This window comes from Vigna radiata, chromosome 5 (assembly GCF_000741045.1).
Source record: "Vigna radiata var. radiata cultivar VC1973A chromosome 5, Vradiata_ver6, whole genome shotgun sequence".
In the NCBI taxonomy this organism is placed as follows: Eukaryota; Viridiplantae; Streptophyta; class Magnoliopsida; order Fabales; family Fabaceae; genus Vigna; species Vigna radiata.
The window spans coordinates 2,513,080-2,534,872 of record NC_028355.1 but is presented as its reverse complement, the minus strand read 5'-3'; the positions used below and the strand labels follow the sequence as shown (position 1 = coordinate 2,534,872).

Here is a 21,793-nt window from a genome sequence, read left to right as displayed (position 1 = left end):
AGCTTCAATTTCAGTTAGATTCAAGAATTTTGCTGATTAGAATGATGAGTCTCTACGTTAAGAAAAAGTATATAGACACCTTTTAAAGCACAAACTTCCATTTAACTTTCATTTAAAAACATTTTTCTTTGCTCAGTTCTTATTTGGTAATAAAAAAATGTATCATAAATCACATCATTAAGAATCTTTTTGATGTTTTTTTGCTTACTGGGTGTTTGTATAGCATTGAAAACAGAAATTACAGTTTTAGTGATAAGCTCTGTATTTTTCTTTCTTTTGTCATGCATCGTATCAGTTATCATGCATATGCATTGTATAAAAACAATTGCTGAATAGAAAGGAAGGAGAAGGGAAATAATTGAATAGTAAAAGAGTATGAATCTCAGAAGAAAGAGATAAGCATGGAGAAGTTCAGTTTCATCCCAAAAAAAGAGAACCTTTGGGTCCCTTGTCTTATTGTTGGGGCCACTTTGTATTTCCATATCAACTCAGGCTTTTTTACATTCCAAATTCAACTTTCATTATTCACCCCTTTTCATTTTCATTTTCTTTCTCATCACATCATATGATATTTGCTCTGGTACCACTTGGGGTATATCCAAGGGTTGTGATCATTATTCTTTACATATATCTGATTCAAGACACTGTAGAGCTCAGTTTGAATAATAATTTTCAGATAACTCAACAGTTGACACCTTAATTTATATTTCTTGATCATATCATGTAGATACTTATTTCTCCTAATTCTTTGTGTCTATGAGTATTTATTAACAAATGGGCGTTGATACATCACTGTCCATATATAATACTTTAAGTTCACAGCCAATACCATTCATTTGGTATAAAGATTAAAAATTTATGTCAAAAGCACATCGTTTCTTATCTGAGATTCTGTTCCTGTGGTGGTGTGTGATTGGGAACCAAAAAGATAGACTAAAGCTGCTTTTTTCACACTGTTTCAGGGCATCTTCGCGCACATGTATTCGTGTATGTACGTATGTATCTGTGTACTCTTCCCTGTCTTACACCCACAAGGACACAACAGAGGAATATTAAAATCAGGAACAGTATTTTTCAGTAAAGAAGCTGTGGTTACATGGGAATGAACCTAAAACAGTATCTACCACCCGTTCTCAATTTCAGCTATTAGCCAAAGTGAGAACTGGATCAACATTTTGGGTTGAACTTGCAAAGGGAATAAAGGTATGATGACAGGTTCCCATCAAAAGGAATGATGAACAAAGATTTAAGAAGACCCTCTTGCTCCATTTGACAGAGAGAAAAAGTTAACGGAAGCTGAAAGGTATACCTCATAGGCTCATAAAATCAAGCTCATCACTAAATTACATTACCATGACAGGATCAAAGAAAAAAAAAAAGAGTTAAAAAAATGAAAGACTCTCTTATTTCCACTTTGAACAACAGTAGCATGATTGAATTAGTTGCACAATCATGCTAGATTTCTATTAGATCCCAAATTACATGGTTACAAATTACAATGAGAGAATTGTAGATAAAAATCAATATATAATTTTTTATTTGGAATATAAGGAACAAGTGATGTACTAGCAGTCCTGTAACACAATAGAGCTTCTTCAACTACTGAATCTTCTAACCTTGTGTTCTACCCTTCAACACTTCTTGTACTTCTCCATCAAGCAAAAGAATCACAGGGAAACAAAGTCTCTACACAGGCCTGTGTCTCTTGTGGCCTGCCTTCCCATCTGATTTCACACCACCACTGGAATCCCCCTCTGAAGTAACTTCCATGGATTTGGTAAAGGAACTTGAAAGATCAGCATATAGGTCATACACTCTTCTGATATTGTTGTTGAGCTCCCTAATGAGACCTACATTCCTGGTGAGGTTATCAGGGACCTTAGACTCATGGTTCTGGTTTATCTCATTGATGAGTAGCCTGTTCTGATCAAAGATGCTCTGAACTTGAACAAAGCTCTTGTGAAATGTCTGCATGATGTTGGCATCAATCTGAGCACCATTGGCAAGGCCAGAGAATGTGTCACCCTCCATTCCTCTCTTTGAATCGCAAGAAGTAAATTCAGGTCAGAACCAGGCCTGCATCATGTGCAAACTGAGATGAGAAGATATAACAAAGGGTGAGAAAGTCCTATTAGTATACATAAAAATAATACACCATAGTCATTTTTTAATGAATTTATCCATACTAATAATCATATCCCCTATCTGCAACGGCCTGCACTAACCACAACAGAAAGACAAAACATGACCAATTTTGGAATTGTTTATGGCATTTGGGCAGATGAGACAACAAGCAGTGTAGGAGAAATCATGACCTCCATGAGTTCCTTTTCCAGAGGAATCAGACTATTAGCATATTGTTACTGTTATTATAGGTTCTAATAATCAGTTTTATTCTTATTTTTTTATGAGTTGGGAAAAAGCAGATCCCATTTCCATAAAAGGGAACTTTTTTATATTGTACTCAGGAAACAGCTACCCAAAGCTCAAAGACCCAAAAACAAAAACTAAAAAAAATCAGTCAATGATGCATTGTAGATGATAATATGAGGCTATGAAGGTACTGCTACACAGACAACATCATTAACCTTTTCTAAACAAAATTACGAAAAACAAAAACAAAAGAAGCAACCGTCCAAGATGCCAAAGATAATTGACCAAATTCGGCCAACTCGCACATACATTGAATAAAACCAAACCAAACCAAAACCCCGTTTAACAATCTCCAATTGACGTCAAAACTCAAATTTAAATGTTCCAACCGTACTGGGATAACCTGCAGCAGTATAACATCTGGTCACAGAAATCGAAGGACAACAAATTTAAAAAAAAAAAAAAAAAAAAACAAAACAAAACAAAAACCGAGTTTAATGACTCCAAGTTCAAACGCATCTCCAACCTTCGACGAGAAAGAAGAAAAACAACAACGAAACATGAAAAACACGAAGCTCGTAAAATCAATGCGCGACCCAAAAGCGAGCGGAGAGCAAAATTGACCTTTTTTTCTTGCAATATATTAAAAATTCTAGCAGTCAAATTATCGCGTAGTTTATTAAGAGTAATGTTAACGACAACATTATCATTCTAAAATCTTACCTTGGTATACCGAAACATATTTTTTTCTTTTGGGTGAGATTGAAAGAAGAAAACGAGGTAGACCCAGAGAGAGAGAGAGTGATAAAGATCGAAGCTTGAATGGAATCTCTGGAGCGAAGGCTGTCGTATGAATTCTTCTCTCTGAGAAGTGAAGAGAGAGAAAGATAGGAAGAGAGAGGAGAGAGAGAATACGTAAGATTTGACAGGGACGCTCACGCTTGGACCCTGCTGTGTCTTAACATTTAGCAGTATTCTGTACAATCTATAATATTGATGATGATATGATGCATATTCAATATTCAATATCCACATGTTATTCCCATTTTATTTATTCTTCTTTATTTGGATACACTTACGTCATCTACATAATTATTTTTCCTTTCTCAATTCCAAAACTACTCCTATAAATATCTTAATCCAAACTTAATACCACACATGATTCTGTATTTATTAATTTAGACTAAATATAAATACAAAATTATATAAAATTTAAGGTAGAATTATTTTTCTATAATTAATACTATCATTGAAGAAAAAGTTTTAAATCTTTTTTTTACCTAAGTTAAGGTCTGATTTAGTCTCCAATTTTAAAAATGTCAACATTTAGTTCCTATGATATGAAAAATGTATCAAAACAGTCCTATCCGTTAACAAATCACAAGTTTTTCATTAAGTGATTTGTTGTTCATAACATCTTCCGTTAACAAATCACAAAATATTGGATACCGAGTTATGAAAACTTGTGATTTATTGTTCATTAAGTGCTGTCATGAGGACTAATTTGATACATTTTTTATATCATAGGGACTAAAAGTTGACATTTTAAAAAACGGGGACTAAAATGAACATCATAACTTAACTTAGGAACAAAAAAAGGTTTAAACCAAAAAAGAAAAACACAACCCATGTCCACGACGACTTATTTCATATGTATCACACAAAGTTAATAATTACTTAAAATGCACGATAAACATGAATAATAGATAATAAAATATTAAAAGTGGAAAATGAAAGAAATAATAAAGAAGAAAATGAAGTGTAGACTAGTTGAACTATGACACCTAATTAGATAAATGATGATGTTTAATGAATAGCAACAATAAACAATGATATAGAGTGAGCACAAATGATAAGAAATAATCAATGTTTGCTATCAAATAAGCTAGTTTAAGGTTTGGATTAGGGTTACATTAGAGAGAGAGAAAATGTAAGAATAATTATTATTAATTTTGGAAATGATGAATATGATACTAAACATAACTATAATCTGTAATTGAAATAAATTCAAACTAAACTCATAATTAATTGAAATATAGTTAAACTGAGTTTGATTTAAATTGGGTTGGATTGATCAAATTTAGAGTCTGGCCAATATTTTAATACATAGGTATAGAAGTTTATTTTATATATGTTATAATATACCGTGATATTAAAATTATATTAATATAAAATATCTAACAAATTTTATCAATTTAATATTAAGTAAAAATAACATTTAATTAGAACGTAATCGTAACATAATATGATAACATACTATCACATATCAACACGGACACTAAAAAAAGTTAAATCATGCATCAAACTTTTGTTTTAATTTTTTTATGGTACTAGCTTCACATGTTCCCAAAACAAAATAAAAAAAAAAAGAATTTTTTTAAAAATAATATATACAAAAGATTTTATTCTAAAAACCTTTACAGAATTTAAATGTTTGAAATACGAGGTTAGTTAACATAAATAATAATAAAATACAATACACATACCACGAGCCACTTTACTAAACATTTATTGATAAACAATTAATGTTAATTATAACTTAATAGTGCAAACACATGTTCTCTATAGTGAGTGTTTGAAAAAAAAATACAATAACATGTAACTCTTTTATACATAAACCTCTGTCTAAAAATTAATTAAAAAAATATCAATAAATTTTTTTAAATTAATACAAACTTTATATGTTTTGGATCTTTATATGTGTATAAAAAAATAAAAAAACCTTAAACAAATGTTTAGGCTCCTATTTTAAAAACAACTAAAGCCTAAATATCTGTCTTAAAATTAAATAAAAACTTTCAGTAACACTTTTTTAAATTAATAAGAACTTTTAAGCATTGGTTCTAATGTGTATATATTTCTTGTTTTATTACAATTGAAATCTAAACATTTTTAATAAATTTAAAAATAACATCATATTATAATAATCTTCAATTTTTCTTTAAACTAAAACATATAAAAAAAAACATTAAATGAGCATTTTACGCTAGTGCATATCTTAGTCAATGAAAAATAATAATCACATTACTCAAATAGAAATAAATAGATGATATTAACTCATAAAAAATATCAAAATTTTAAATATTCAATAGATGTAACAAAACTTAATAAAGACTCAATTGAAAATAATTCAATTTATCACGAAAGTAAAACCTAATTTTCTTCTTGTTTCGTTAAACAACGTTAATCATTTGATTAAGAAATACATATATTTGCATTGATGATATTTTAGCATGCAAACTCAATCCATCACACTCCTAACCTTATTAATTAGCAATCTTCAATATTTAATTATATCTTTGAAATTCTTTCTTAATTAAATAATGACATAATTAAGGTTTAAGATAATGATACATTTGATTATTTTAAATTAAGTTTCTATTATTTTTTTTGTCAATTAAATATTCAAAAATTTTATACTTTTAAATTGATTTTATATCATTTAAACTTTTATCAACTAAGTGACATTATTATTATTTTCTTATGTGATTTTTCTTGTTTATTTTTATATATTAACAAATATAAGATTATATAATTAATATAAAATTGATATTCCGATTAATATAAAACAATAAGTAACTTTTATCATCATCACCAACTGGAAAAGTAATATTCCCTTTTACCATTATTGATAAGATGATTTTTGTTATTTAACATATTTTTTAATGAAAACAGTAAAAGTTGTTTGTCTTTTTATATTAATTATAATATTATATTAATTACAAAATTTCATATTTCTTAAAAATATAACTATTAATTGAAAAATTAAATAACTAATACTCAATTAAAAATATAAAAAAATTGAGTTGATAAAAAAACTCAACTAAAAAATTCTAAGTTAATGGAATATTTAAAACTTAATTAAACTTTATATAATAGTTAATGCATAATGAAATAAAAACTTCAAACCTTCCCCTATTAATTGTTCTAGGTTGTTTTTGACTATGAATGATCTACTGTTTTTAACTATGCATATCAATTACATGGAAAGGGTCAAATATCATGTTTAATGCATGTAATATTGTTCATGCATCTTATTCGTTATTCAATTCCTAAATAATTTCACTTCATATATATGCCTTTCAAATCGTTTGAAACTTAAAGACTTACTTTATTCTGATTTTCTACGCGCCCAACCTTTAAAAATATGCTTATGCTTAGTTAAGAAAAATTTTTAAAAAAAAAGTGTCATGTCTTTTTGCTGAAATATTAATTAAAAAATTTCTAATGTGAACATCTAATAATTAGCCAAACTACCATATATAAATCAAACCCAGTGAATTTATTCTCCCAGGTTTCAGATTTTTTAAATGGATAAATGCTTAATTAAATCCGTGGGAAGTTGTGAATTCAAATTTTGAAATAAAACAAAAATATTAAAAAATTTAAAATTAGCTATTATTTAAAAACTTAAAAATGAGAGCATTAGAGGTAATATATATTTTAATAAATAAGATCAAGTATTTTAGTTTTAAAATAATTTAATAATATAAATAAAAAATTTTAAATTCCGTCTCATTACTCAAAACACAAATTATTTCTCTAAAATTCGTTTTTTGAGTTTCTCTACCTTTTCTCTAAAAAATCTAACTTCTCGATCATTGATTTGATGATCAGAAAGTGTCTAGGAGATCGTAACGGAGTAATATTCACTCTTACTCGATCAATTTCTGGTTTAGAGTAAGTAAATTTCTACTTTTTTTCCTTTTTGTTTTTGTTCAGGATCATATTTAGGAACCTCTTCACATGTTTCATTGGTATTCTATTTTTGGTTCTTTTTTAATTTGAAGTCCCAAGGATTCACTCCGATCACAATTCAGTGACCTGTAAGTGTTTCTAAAGTTTTTTACATTTGAAGTAACTGTTGGGCGTTTTGAGAGCTATAGTAGTTCTTTTGTGAGATAAGGAAAGCTAGTAATTGTATTATGTTAAATTATAAAATATGAATTGATAGTATTTAGGATGTGTGATATGTGAATGTTGACTATTTATATTTAAATTGTTGTCTATTGTGAACTATTGTTGTGAACTTGTGCTTGATCACATGATGATTGTGGACTTATATGACTAAGTGATAAATTTATAATTGTGATGTTTTGAGTTGTTGAGATATTCTTGGTTGTGTTGAGATTGGTTAAAATTAAAGAACAATAGAACTAGGTGGAGTAGTAGGTGTTCCTGGTCAAAATATGAGGTTTTGGTACAAGAGTTTTTAAGATAAAGGTTAAAAAGAGTAAATTCAGTTTTAAAGTATATTTAGAGGTGAATTAAGACTTGTTAAAGTGATTAATTAGTTGAAATCTAGTTAGAAAGAGTTAGTAGTATTTTTGGTGATGTTTTAGGTGGGTTTTAAGTGCATATTGGGGTTTAGACTAATGAGATTGTGAATCATATGTTCCGTGTCCAAATAAAAGGTTTGGGGTGTGTTGGTAAGTCATTTTTGACTTGTTAGAGTTTTTAAGTTACTTAAAAATGAGTTAGAACTTGTAGACTTCAATTTTGGTCTCCAATGGAAGAACTTAGATGTTTGTAAGTGAAATCTTGTGGTAAATTAGTTGATAACTAGTTTGATTTGGATTTAACACTTTTGTATAGGTCTAAAATAGTTTATAATTCAATATAGGAGTGTTATAAGTTGGTAAAAATGACTAGAATAAGTTATTGGTGGTTTAGGCATGCTAATTATGCAATGTTTGTGCTGTAGAATTACGCAGTCAAGATGGGCGAGCAAAATGGTCTCGTTGGATGAGTTTAGGAGAGTTCTAGTAGTGAGTTCCAGAGGTTGAGAGCTTGGGGAGCTTGCTATTTTGGATCTTGTTGGGTGAATGTGTCTGTGTTCTTAAGTGTTTTTGAATCCTTTCTTTTATGTGTATGATGTTAAAAGTTATAATAGTTTGTTGTGTGATTTATGGTAATGTTTGGAACATATAATTGAATGGAATAAGGTGTGAAAGAGTCCTAAGGACGATTCTTAATAGTTGTATCACAGTGTTGATGGTACGAATGTAGGGAGCTCAATCTTGGGGTTATCCTAAAACTCTAATGATCATTCATTCTTAAATATAGAAATTTGGTACATGTGATGATAGTAGCATGAGGTCTTAGTCTAGGTGCTTCAAGTATGGCCTAAGACACGGTCTAGATTAACCTTGTGAGTGTAGTAGGGTGAAATTAATAATGGCTTTGCAATCCAGTAGACGTACTACAAGTGCGCAACCTGCCATAGCTCAACATTCATACTAAATCTAGATATTCTAGTCTAGGTCTTGGCATGAATAAGATGTTTGGATTGTTTTATGTGCAATATGATTCATGTATGAAATGTTAATGTGTATTATGATTTGTTTTGTATCATTAGCTTATTTGTTTTTTGTTGTGCTTGGGTGTTATTGCTTGTTTGTATGTCGACTATGATGAGTGTGAACAAAGGAAGATGATGTGACTGTAGAACAAATGTTAGGTGGAGACAGCCTTGATGCATAATAGCTTTAATAGTTATATCTTTAACAATTATGCTTCTTTTGGTTGTTTAGATGATTATTCTTATTCATAGTTTTGAGCCTAGTGAAGTTGTTTTTTTATTCACGTCAAATGATTATAATGAAGTTTTATAATTTCTCATATTGTTGACAGTTTTATTTTATTAATCATGTAATTACTCCTATGTAATATTTATACTATGAATGGAATGTCAAAATTAAATATTTTAATTTAATAACAAAATAATTTGTTCTGTAGTATTATTGAATTCTCCTTTGAGAATAAAATTTAATAATAAAACGATTCTTCAAAATTTCATGGCAAGATAAAATTGTTGTACTTTTTATATATTAAAAAATTAAATTAATTTTTTGAAAGAATATAAATTATTAATACTGTGTTTCTCATTTTTTAAATTAGTTGATTATTTATCAATTCGCTTATATTAAAATTTGTCGGTATAGTTTAATTTGCAGTCCAGAAAATGGTTAAGTGACTAATAATTAATATCCCAATTCATTTTGCATTGAACAAGTAGGAATATAAAACACAAAATCCAAAATATAAAATTATTTATGGTTTAACGATGCAATAAGTAGGAATAGGTAAACGATTATATCTCATTAAAATTTAGTTTATGAAATCGGCATATTAAATGGGTTTGATAAATTTGGTGTGCGAAATAAATGATTTTGGTTAAATTCATATCTAGTGAATGATAAAAAAATCGCTTTTTCGTCAAATAAAAATATGTAAAAAGTTTTTTTTTTCAATCAATGAAATTTATTAAACTGAAGAAAATGTGTTTTTTATATATTTTTTTATTAAATTTTACCAAACTAAATATGTAACTTTTCATTTTGTTAAAATATATTAAGATTTGCAATATAAAAATTCAATGAGTCACAATTTCTTTCTTAAAAAAAAGTATCTTTTGTCGTTACTAAATATTATAGTTAAATTTTATAAAAGAGTAAATGTTTTAAAATATATTTTAAATTGTTTTTTTTTATGTAGAAAATATTGAAAATTAAAAATTGAGTGAAATGTAGCACAGTTAATGATTATATATTTTGAGAATCTAGACCATTGTATATTAAGTCTAATTTAAGTCTAGCCATTCGCTTAGCATCTTCTGAATATTTCCTTTTATTTTATTTATTTTTTTTATCTTTTGAGGTTGGAAAAGAAAAAAGTATTAATAGGTTAAAAATATTTTGAACTAAATAATTTATAAATTTATAAATTTCAATTGTGTAATTTGAAATTAAAAAATATATTTTAGATTGTATTATTCATAATCTGAAATATATTTTAAAACTAAAAAAATATTTAAAATTATCCATTTCAAAAATATATTTTAGATTATATAATCCATAATATATTTTTGAATTTCATAATTTAAAAATACATTCTGAACTACAGAATTAAATTACATATTTTTTTAAATCATATAATTTATAATTCATTTGAGATTGTATAATTTTAAATGCATTTTTGAAATTGAAACACATTTAATGAGACGTATGTTTAAATACGTTTAGATTGAAATATAATTTTAAATACGTTTCTGACTAAGTCGTTGTCATGGGCCGCAGTTGTACAAGCCCATATGTTCAATGTGTCCTCGCAGCCCTTTACACATTTGAAGCACTTATCAATGCTTTTTTCTCTATGCAAAATTGAAAAACATTCATCACTGTTCAACAAATAAATGAGTCCATTGTTACTACAATATTGAAAAAACTTCACACTGGATATTCTCATGTTACTTTTTTTCTCTATTACAGCCATACCGATTATTCAAAGATTAAATTTTTTTTTTCTTAAGTTATAAATTGATGTTCTCTTTAACTTTTCTTTTAAAAATGTCAATTTTTAATCTTTAAATTATAAAAAAAATGTATCCAATCAGTCTTAACAATTAACGAAATCAATAAAATATATATTAAGACTAAAACTGATTATTATATTTTTTATAAATTAGAAACTAAAAGTGGATATTAAAAAAATTAAAAACTTTGAAGTGTAAAACAGTAACAAAAGTGGAAACAAAAACAGAGTCAAAGTCTAAGGCACCACATAGTCAACAACAATGGTGTCCTCCACATGTTCCACAACCTTCTCCAACCCTTCCTCCAAGTTCACACTCTCCAGTTCCTTCCGTCCTGGGAAAATAGACAGCGAAGCGATCGAGAACCCCTTCGCTCTCTCCGGCGAGAAATTCTCGCCGTAAGACAATTCTCCAACACCCTCCTTCATTCCTCCTACCACACTCAAAACCTCATCTTTAACCTTAATTTCGTCGTGGTCGTCGCCACCGCCCCCCTTCAGCTTCAAAAACCTCACGCGGAGGCCCGATCCCGTCGCCGACGGATTAAGGATCGTTTTTGCGCCGACCCAGTCGACGACCATGATGTCCTCGCAGACTGGAAAAATGAAGCCGGTGACGGCGGCGATGTGGGTCGGGTGCACGTTGTAGGCTTGAAGGTGATCCTTGGAGTGGTAGCGGCTGTGGAGCATATGGGTGAAAGCGGTGGTGGGTCCGTTACGGAGAAGTGGGCCCGCGGTGAGGTTCAGGACCCCGTCGATGGAGGCTAACGAGTTCATGGCGTTGACCATGGCGCTGACCTTGCTAGGCTCCGTTCCACCTTTGACCTTGACGAGGACAATGTGCTCCACGACACTTTGGCCTGAGGACATTCTGATCGTCGAGAAACGGGGTTTGGATTTGAAGGGTGGAGAATAGGGTTTGAACGGAGAGAAAACGAGGGAAAACGACGGTAAACGAGTTTGCAGACTCAGCATCATCGTGCATTAAAGTTAGAGAAAACAAAAATGGAAGTGTTTGTTTGTTTTTCAGTCAGATCGGAAGGCATTAATAATGATAACCGTGTCTTTTTCATTGGATAAGATACTTTCACATCCAATTTATAAAGTATATCTTAGTATTATATTCTTTCATTTCTTTGAGCGTTTTACACGAGTTGTGTTTATTTATCCAGAAAATTATATTATTTATAAGTATGCACCGACAAAATTATAGCTAATTAAAATAATTTGTAACATGTTGTCCCGTCTTTTATGTTGATTAGAATATTAACATTTACAGTTTTTTACTTACGATAATTAATATATATATATAAAAGAAGATAATCAGTCTTACGTAGAGAGAAAATTGTTTTGGAATCATGCTTTTCGTGATTTAGGGTTTGACAAATGTATATGTAAATTGGTATCTTCAATTACTTTTTTCTGGACGGAATTGTAATTATGTTTTTAAAGGTTTGTTGATTGTAACAGGCTAACCACCACCCACTGGCACAGCACTATATAGGGCATGCATACGAGTGCTTGAACCTCTCTATATGTTTTAGAATTTAATAAGAAGGTTTGCTAATTCATGTTATAACGAAGTTATTTAGTTTTAATTAGTATTTTTTTTATTTATTTGGGTTAATGATTAGAACTCTTAAAGATAAAAATTTTCAGTTTGATTAATGAGATTCGAAGTAAAATTGTTTCTAGCAAAAAGAGTATTATTTAATATAATTGTTATAATTCAATTAATAATTTAGTGATTGTTTACTTATTTTATAATTTTTAGGTTTATAAATGACTTATTAAATTTTTTTAAGGTAGAATAATAAATTTAAAATTTTGTTTTGACTGACAAATACATAAAAACTGCTATATTCATAATTAAGTGGTCTGTCTTATATAGTTTTAATGTGAACCATGGTTGGTTTGCATATGTTCGTTAATATTCAATTCCAAAAAAATATATATTTACTATGTTTAGCTTTGTTTATGACAACATGCGCATTCAAATTTTAAGTGTAAGTAGTAAGATTTGTAATTTTCTTCTTTCAATTTTGTTGTTTAATTTATGAAGTCGTATTGTACTTATTTGTTTAAAATGATTAAAAAAGTGACTATATATTGTAATTATATATATGATTTGAAGGATCAAAGATCATAGTAAATTTTAGGATATAATTTTTTTTATTTTCAAATATTAAGAAGTTGGAACATATTATTTAGAATAAGTATAAGAAATATATAAATAATTATTTTTTATTTCTTTTTTGTTATATTTTTTTAATGTTCAAATTAGAAGGTGGTTTCATTTATGGATGTAATATTACAATAGTTCTATTTGTCAATTGATTTAAAAATAATATTGATGTTGCAACTAGGTGTTGTCTTAATTTACCTACATGTTTTAGAAGAAGTCGGGGTTGAATATATAGATAGCTTTTTAGCCTTTTTAGCCGCAAACTTCTATCTATAGAGTTTATAAGAGTCATTTATGCTTTGAAATATACTTGGAATGAGAGTTTTCATATACTTTGGTTAAAGAGTAATTTTATTTTAGTTTGTTGTGGTTTCTTAGGTCAATGAGTGGTTTCTTAAAAATGACACAAGTGTTTGCATTTTTGTAAGTATATAAAATTGACTTTTATAAGTTGTTTGAAATTTTATCTCTATATATTTATTTAGATTCTTTTTTCATAATAGGTATAGTTTATCTATGTTTCCTGAAGGATAATTTTTATCACGGACTTTGTATAGTCCCTAACATTTTATATTCATTTTTTTTCTTTTTTCTTTTAAAAAATTTCATGTGTGTATATGTATGTATGTTGTGTGAGCATGTGTACAAGTGTGTAAGATCAAAAACAAAATTTACATGAGATAAATAAATAATAAATAGTAATATGTATTTAACGACGGGAAGAGTGATATATTCACCTAAGCTCGACCACAATGAGAAGACGGTGAAGAGTTTCCTGGAGACAATCGAAGCGAGCCAAGGATGACCGATGAGAAGGCGACAAAGAGAGGGTAACGACACGGAGACGACAATGAGTGTTGATAAAGTGTATTGATAAAGTGGTACGTGTGAAACCACTTCACTTGCGATGATTGCTACTATTCCGAGGATCCTCCTGTTTGAGTTGTGTTGAACGAAAGTTTAGGGTGCTAGGTGTGACTTTATTATCTTTAATGAGTGCTTGACAGAAAATGTGTGTTGATAAAAGAATATATGTGAATGTATGTTAGTTGTGGTTAATGCTAAATGAGATGATAGTATGTGATTGAAATGTGATTTATGTGGAATGACTTTCAAGAGAGAAAACATTTCACTATTGTGTTAGGTGTATTGAGTATGAACTCGAAAAGATATTATTTTGACTTTATTAGATATTCTAACTCATATAGAGTAAGATGTATAGTTAGTGAGAGTCTAGATTCTTATAATGGAATTTAGTTATGAATTGATCATTTTTTACTGTTTTAGGTTAACTAAATTTATCATAGAGGAAGATTGGATAGAATCATGGTTCATGAGTCAAAATCTATTGAGATCCTTATGCCCTAGAAAATATATTTCACGTTTAATTCAATAAACAAAATATTTAAGAGGTTGTTATCATAGTTTGTTTATATGATGTATATAATAAATAAGTTTGTGATATATAATTTACTTAACTTTTATATTTTTAGTGTACTTCTTTTTCCTTTTTAAATAGACAATTTTATCTTGGTTTGTAATTGTTTAATTATATGTTATGATTAAGTATTATCTAAGAGTAGAGAATATTGCAAGTGAGGAACTTAGTCGTGATCTGACTTTAGAATAGTGTAGAGATATACGGTTATTTACTTAAAGTTTATTGTATTACATTGTTTTTTTTTATTTTTATAAACTTAATGTTTTGAAAAGCTATGTAATTATATTAATGAAAAACATCGTAATATAAACCGTCTTTATTTATGTCTTACCAATATCACTAAAGCTATTAAAATCCACGAAAGCTAGTATTTTATATAATTATCTAAACATTTTTTATTTAATTACAAAACTATTTTTTAAGAGTGATAGTCCTAAATTTGAAAATATTCAAGATGTAAAAAATATTGTGGTTCACATACACTCTTTTTTTCACTATTCGTGATAAGGTATATTATAAAATTTTTTAATTAATTATTGAATTAGATATTGTACTCTACAGTATTATAAAGTTTTGATTTAAAACAAATATTATTTATAATTAAATTTTGTTTTGACTTGGTATTAACAAGGGAGGAAATAACCAGAATCTAATTAAAAGATTAATTTATGCAACCAAATTGTGTCTTTAATTTGATTTTATTATAGAACAGATTCTCTATTCTTTATCTTGGAAATGATAAGACCAGATGGTCGCCTAGAAAAAGATCTTTGTATATACTGAATTATCCTTTAGTATATTTGAATTCTATTTTGTAAATGTTGATTCTCTAAAAATATTAAATGTATTTAACAACATTTTAATTAATTTCCTCTATTGAAAAAAATGTTACTACAAAATTTTAAAAATATTTCGGGAATATTATATTTTACTAAAAGAATTCATTAAATTGAAGTAACATTTTTATAAATATTTTATTAATATATAAAAATATTAAGAATATAACATGTGGTTATTTGATAAAATATTACTAAATTGTATTAGTATTATCTTTAGTAACTTTTTTGAATGTTGTTGACTGTCATATATATCTACACATTTGAGAAGAAGATCAACTAAGAAAATAAAGCAAATTGATAACATGTTGATAGTATTCATGAAGGATATATACCAAATAATATGCAGAAAGCAAAGAAAATTCTCCAGAAAATGTATGTGTTCATTCAACAACATCACCATACAGAAAATGTATGGTGGTGGCTTCCTTTTGTCATGAATGTGATGTTTCAGACGAATGAGGGGGGAAAAGTGATATGCATTGTCAGGTTCGTGGGAGAGAGAAGGTGAGAATGCAGTGACTGTGAGAATAAATAGGTCTTTTGAGATTGGTATCTTCAACACAAACGAATGCTTGTCGTTTTGTGGATGGATTAATGTAAAGAGAATAAAATGTTGTTTTTTTTTTCTTGTTTTTAGAAAACAGTTTTTTTTTTTTTTTATAATCTTCATTTCATCTATAGGATAATATGTCTTTTTAAGAATAATGTGATTATTAGAAAAAGTAAATGTGAAAAAAAAATTGTATAAATTTGTTGGTGTGAATATATTATGTTTTTTTTTTTTTTTATCTTTTTGTTCTTTTTAATATTGGTGGAGAGAGAGAGAAAATTTAAATAATAGAGACTCGTGTAATTATCTTGTAGTTTGTAGTGTATGTATGACAATGAAGAGAGAGAGATTAAGGAAATGTGAGAAATGGCAAAATAATTATTTTAGCGAAATAAATATGTTACACAAGTTTAAAAAATAAGAGAAATATATTTATTATTTTAGATTTTATTAAATAAACGAGATAGATTATGTTTTGCTTTTCTTATCATTTTTTTATTCTATAATTTTTTTAATTATCTAGAAGAAAGGGAGTATTTACGTAGTGAAAATAATTTTGGATGTAGTTATTGTTTGATTATTACACAACCTATTTTATTTGAGTAGCACTCGAGACATGAAATTTTGAAAGTACTAATTTAATTAGTAATAGTAATTTAATTTTTCTTTTGTTTTATAATGTATCATGATATTCATGTTCTATTATGAATGTATTTTTTATTCTTTTTATTTTAATAATACTAATGATGAATTATTAAAATAATAAATAAAATTGCTTTTTATTTGTTTTTTTTTCAACTAAAAACCATCTTTCTAACTTATTCCTCTTCTTCTCAATAGAACATTACTAAGTAATAGAATTGTCAATTTTTTCAAGAGTCCCAAGGCTAGTCCTGGTCTTTTAGAACTAGCCTTCATTTTTTTTTCCCACACTATAGGGGGCCTTTTATTTGTTTCTTTTTTCAACTAAAAACCATCTTTCTTACTTCCTCCTCTTCTTCTCAATAGAACATTACTAAGTAATAGAATCTCAGTTTTTCCAAGAGTCCCAAGGCTAGTCCTAGCCTTTTATAGAGCTAGTCTCCATTTTTTCAGTCCCGCTAGCCCCATTAAATGGGTTAGCACTACAGTAGGATCAGGTTAAGCTTTTATGATCCCTAAAATTATGGTCTTCTATAGCATCAACTTTTCATCTCCTTTTTTCTAATCATTAATAAATTTACTGTAATAAAATACTATTTCCATTTTCCATCTTTTCATACTTTTCATATTTCTTTTCTTTTCTTTTTTTAAACTTAATATAAAAGAAAAAAAAGAGTGTTAAAACATTACTGATATATTATTTCTTTTCATAAAAAAGACATATTGTTAAAGTATAAATTATCCTAGATATGAATAGACAATATTACTGATATATATTTTTCAAAATATATGGAATATGTAAAAAATAATAATAGCACTTGTTTTAATTTTAATTTTGATACTTATATTTTTTAAAATTTAAAATTTAAAAATTTAACTAAAAATATGAGACTAAATACGAAAAAAACTACAATTTTTAATATTTATTTTCAAGAAGTCAAACTTATTTAAATAATATCTATGTCATTTATTTATATATATATATATATATATATATCATGTTTTGTTTATTTAATATTTATCTTATATTTATATATATGTTTGATTATGTTATCTATAGCGTTTCGTGTTATTTTTTTAGTATAAAATAAATTGGAGATATTAATTTTAATCATAAATTTTTTCTGAAATAAAAGTATATGAAGGGTAATAAGAAAATAAAAATTAAAAGTTAAAATTGAAATTAAGCAGTTAATGAAATAAATATTTATTTGTAAAAGGAATGACATTAGGAAATTTTTGTTGAAGGAGAAAAATACAAAAGAAAAATTATCAAAACTAACAGAGTAAGGCTATCGATAATAAGATATTTATAACATATTATTTTAAATAAATTTAAATTAAAATAAAGAAAAACTAAAAAAAAGTAATCACAATAATTATATTTATACAATGAATTAATTTTTTTTTTTCATTATATTAAGTTTTATTTGATTACGGTGAATCAAATTTTCTGTAAGTTATTTTCATTAGTAGATTAAGATAAAATCAGATGTGCATGTGTATTTTTTAATAAAAAATAATAAATATTTTAATTTAATTATAAAAGTGTATATATATATTTATATTGTAAATAATTTAAGTGTTTATGTGAGGATTTAGTCAGTAATACAAAAACAAGAAACATTTAATTGTTTTTTTTTTATAAAAATAAAATTTATTATTAAATATTTAGTTTTTTTAAATAGAAAAGTTCATGGACTGATTCTATTCACAAGGTTTTAGAGTTTTTTAACCTTAAAAATTTTTTTAATCAAAGGTTTTTTTTATCCTGTGAACTTCTTTTATCCCAACCTATATAGGATAGGATCAGAACCTAGATACCTATTTGACACGACTACTAAGTAAGATATTAAAAAGCTATGCCTTTTACACTTAGTATGTACCAATAATGAACTGAACTTTGACCCACCATTTTTGCAACCATAAAGGATAAGAAGAAATATGTGGCAACATTGGTCCCCAAATTTAATGTTGTTATTGGACACATCTGCCATAAAGTATTGTCCCATCAAGACAGATATATGGTTAATGTTATAACAAGTTCATATTTTAAATCTTGATAATCTTATTTTAAAAATGAAATAAATTATATTGAAAAATATCAAGACAACTAATATTAGTAGTGATTATTTATGAACATGAATAAACCTATAACAATAAGACAGTTACAAATAATAATAATAAATTGACATATTTACAGTCATCTTATCATAAAACATGTCATGTTTTTATATTCAATTCCTCCACATGACACAGATATAAAACCCTTTTTTTATAAATATAAATACTGTAATAAAAAATTGATTAAAAAATGCGTAAAAGCATGTTCTTTTTAATATGATTTTATGATATTTTTCTACAAAATCCTCAACTGGTGTCATGAAAACATAGTTACTACCAAGATCCTTAAAGTATACTTTTTCCAGAATATAAGAAAATAAATTAATCACGCTAAAGGTCAATTAGCATTATTTAATTGTACTAATTTCATTCAGGATTTCAACATTTTGTTTTTAAACTACCTGATTTGAACTTGACATAAAATATAAAAAAACATTTAACATAAAACTTCAATTAAATAATGATGTTTCATAAGTACTTTATATGATTAAATTATTTTAATTTGATCTAAATACACAATATATATATATATATATATATATATATATACTATTATTATTTTAATTATATTGGTATGATAACTTTTTAAATTTTATCTTTTACTTTTCAAGTCAATAACTTTCTCTGACACGATATCAATCAGTTAACATTTTCACTATATAAAATATATTATCTTTTACCTTTTCCAAATATATTTTATATTTAATTATACTATATATTATTTTATTTCGCATTAGTATTGATGTTTTTTCTTTTCTGCTTCTTTTATCAAAATATTATACAAACAATTTTTTTTTCTTTACATAAATGACAGGACAGGATGTATTTTAATCTAATGACATTTTCTAACAAGTATTCTTTGTTCTTACAATTTTAAAGGTCTTCATTAGTTGGCTTAAGTACTGTATAAATTAAATGTTACCTTTTGATGATATATTGTTTATTTAATAAAATATTAGACGTGATGCGTTTTATTTGGTTATAGAATTAAAAGAGAATAAATAAAATAGTTATACAGTTGGAAAGAAAATAAATGAGAGAGTTTGTTTCATTTTTTATCCACTTTTTACTAATTTACTTTACAAAGATACAAAATGAAAGTCATAATTTAGTTTTTCGAAATTCCAGATGTAATAATGAATAAAAAAATATATTGTAATAAATGATGTATACGTATGTCAAATTGTATAATTTTTTTTAAATGATATTATTTAAGAACAAAAATTGGCAATTGTATAGTGTGTCTTCTGTTGTATCCGTTTTTGGTATGACACACAAAAGTCAAGGTGAAAACACTGACAAACTTACAAACACTTCCAAATACGAATAGACCAGTTTAACAGTATATAATTGATTAGAAAAATATTTTGACATACATAAATTTTTATATTTATTTAATATTATTTTTTATATTTATTTTGTTTTTTAAAAAAATACAATTTTTTTTTTATATTTTTATACCGTACGTGTATCAGATATAACTATAAAAGTGTCTGACCGTATTATTACTTAATTAGTTTGAGGAAAATGATATTTTAACACTATATTTTTAACATCATTTTGACGCTATACACGTGTCAAAATGTAGTTGAATGATTTCAAATTAAAAAAAATTTTAGTTTTTCTTTTTTAAATAGGTTCTTGCTTCAATATTTTTTAATTTAAAATCGTCCAATCATATTTTGACACAGTGTGAAGATTATCAAGTGTTAAAATGTTATTTTCGTTAGTTTAATGTAAAATACTGTGAACTGAAGTGACTCTTCCTCGCTTTCAAACTCTTTCTTTCCCTACACTTATAAATTCAGTAAACAGTACAGAGAGATTATGCATTTTGAGTTCCACCATGGAAACCAAGAAGTGCTGTGAAAAAGAAGGAGCATGGTCTTCTGACGAAGACGAAATCCTCTTGAACTATGTTCAACTCACTGGAGAAGGAAATTGGACGGACCTTCCCCAAAGAGCTGGTATACATATATATATCCAAAGAATTACGATCTTTTTCAAAAAGAAAATTCTGAATTTTGATTCTCTTTGGCTTGTGCCGAATAGGGTTGAAACGATGTGGTGAGAGTTGCAAACATCGATGGCTGAACTATCTCAAGCAAACCATCCCCGGAGACAACTTTTCTTGGGATGAACAAGAACTCATTATCAAACTGCATAAACTCTTGGGGAATAGGTATTGCTTTTTTTCTTCTCCATTTTCTTTGATTTTAAAATAAAAAATAAAATATGTGATTGATTGATAGTTTGAGTAAGCGTATGTGGCACAGATGGTCAATGATTGCAGGAAGATTACCAGGACGCAGTGAAGACGAGATAAAGAAGTACTGGAATACGTATTTGAGCAAGAAGGTAGAAGAAAAGAAGAATGTGAGAAGAAGTAGTAGCATGTCTAGTGTTGAATCTCCATGGTTGTCTGAAAATGAGCATGCTATGAATTCCATGGAGTCTCCAAACCCTGTCATAGTTAGACCTAAAGTTTTTAGGTTAACCAAGCCTCTCGTGACAAGACTCGTAGGTACCTAATGGAATATGCAATCAACTTTCCTCTCCATCCATTTCTAATATTGTTTTTTTTTTTCAGAATAATAATAAGGTTGATAAGTACGTTCAACCAACAATTTCTTATTTTTCTTTTCTTTTAAAAAGGATATATAAATCCATTTAAGTGCTTCTACTTTATGTTATTTATTGATACTCTAATTAATTAATTAATTGTTTTCTTGGTTTTGGATTGAGGAGAGGATTTGAGAAAAAGTGTTAATTGATTTTGAGAGGATTATGAAGCTATTTGGCTTAAATAAACATAGTGTGATTTGAATGAATTTGTGATAAAGTTTGTGAAAATTTTTAAATGATATGATATGTATGATAACTTTAAAAAAAAAAGAAAAAAACTTTAATAGATAAAATTAGATTATTGTAATTTTACCTCTAAAAATAAATATAATATAAAATTAAATAGAAATAATAAAAAATATGTTAAAATAAAATTAAAATTACAAAATATTATTGTTATAATCATTATTATAATTGAGTAAAATAATTGTAAAAATAGCCAAATTATTATTTTTTACATGATGTTTAAACAAGAATGATAACAAATATAACCTAACATCTCATTTTAATAATATTTAACTACTAAAAAACATCACACGTTTAATATAAAAATATATATACATATGTGTATTTCAAATAGATCTATAACACCAAAATTTTAAAAGTAAGATCCTATACTAAGAGCAACATTACGTGGAATAAAAAATATAATAAATTTTTCAAAAACTCATATAATCAGGAAACAAATTCTTTAATTCTAA

The 21,793-nt window shown here is 26.9% G+C and overlaps 3 protein-coding genes across 7 annotated transcripts; 1 reads left to right on the top strand and 2 right to left on the bottom strand.

Annotated features, from left to right (window-relative positions):
* Positions 1 to 1,406: 1,406 nt before the first annotated feature.
* On the bottom strand, positions 1,407 to 3,343 carry LOC106761088 (protein ELF4-LIKE 3). 5 transcript variants are annotated; one of them, XM_022780452.1, is made up of 2 exons: positions 3,097 to 3,343; positions 1,407 to 2,092 (listed from the first exon to the last, which is right to left on the bottom strand). In XM_022780452.1, the coding sequence occupies exon 2, from the start codon at positions 2,029 to 2,031 to the stop codon at positions 1,687 to 1,689; it is 345 nt and encodes a 114-aa protein (XP_022636173.1). In that variant the 5' UTR covers positions 2,032 to 2,092; positions 3,097 to 3,343; the 3' UTR covers positions 1,407 to 1,686. The 5 variants fall into 5 exon arrangements, with proteins under 5 accessions (XP_022636173.1, XP_014500076.1, XP_014500078.1 ...); XM_014644590.2 differs by having other exon boundaries at positions 1,407 to 2,076; positions 3,097 to 3,342; XM_014644592.2 differs by lacking the exon at positions 3,097 to 3,343 and adding an exon at positions 2,900 to 2,922 and having other exon boundaries at positions 1,407 to 2,076.
* Positions 3,344 to 10,853: 7,510 nt separating this feature from the next.
* On the bottom strand, positions 10,854 to 11,775 carry LOC106761367 (stress-response A/B barrel domain-containing protein UP3). Its single transcript, XM_014644916.2, has one exon. The coding sequence runs from the start codon at positions 11,662 to 11,664 to the stop codon at positions 10,924 to 10,926; it is 741 nt and encodes a 246-aa protein (XP_014500402.1). The 5' UTR covers positions 11,665 to 11,775; the 3' UTR covers positions 10,854 to 10,923.
* Positions 11,776 to 20,249: 8,474 nt separating this feature from the next.
* On the top strand, positions 20,250 to 21,209 carry LOC106761501 (transcription factor MYB114). Its single transcript, XM_014645057.2, has 3 exons — positions 20,250 to 20,434; positions 20,520 to 20,649; positions 20,744 to 21,209. The coding sequence occupies exons 1-3, from the start codon at positions 20,314 to 20,316 to the stop codon at positions 20,997 to 20,999; spliced, it is 507 nt and encodes a 168-aa protein (XP_014500543.1). The 5' UTR covers positions 20,250 to 20,313; the 3' UTR covers positions 21,000 to 21,209.
* The last annotated feature ends 584 nt before the right edge of the window (positions 21,210 to 21,793 follow it).

What these genes read in the sequence shown, in the direction of transcription:
- LOC106761367 (XM_014644916.2), bottom strand. Translation starts at nt 11,664, where the DNA reads ATGATGCTGAGTCTGCAAACTCGTTTACCGTCGTTTTCCCTCGTTTTC.
- LOC106761501 (XM_014645057.2), top strand. Translation starts at nt 20,314, where the DNA reads ATGGAAACCAAGAAGTGCTGTGAAAAAGAAGGAGCATGGTCTTCTGAC. An exon ending in GGACCTTCCCCAAAGAGCTG is followed by an intron (nt 20,435 to 20,519) that starts GTATACATATAT and finishes TGTGCCGAATAG; the next exon opens with GGTTGAAACGATGTGGTGAG. An exon ending in CATAAACTCTTGGGGAATAG is followed by an intron (nt 20,650 to 20,743) that starts GTATTGCTTTTT and finishes TATGTGGCACAG; the next exon opens with ATGGTCAATGATTGCAGGAA.
- LOC106761088 (XM_022780452.1), bottom strand. Translation starts at nt 2,031, where the DNA reads ATGGAGGGTGACACATTCTCTGGCCTTGCCAATGGTGCTCAGATTGAT.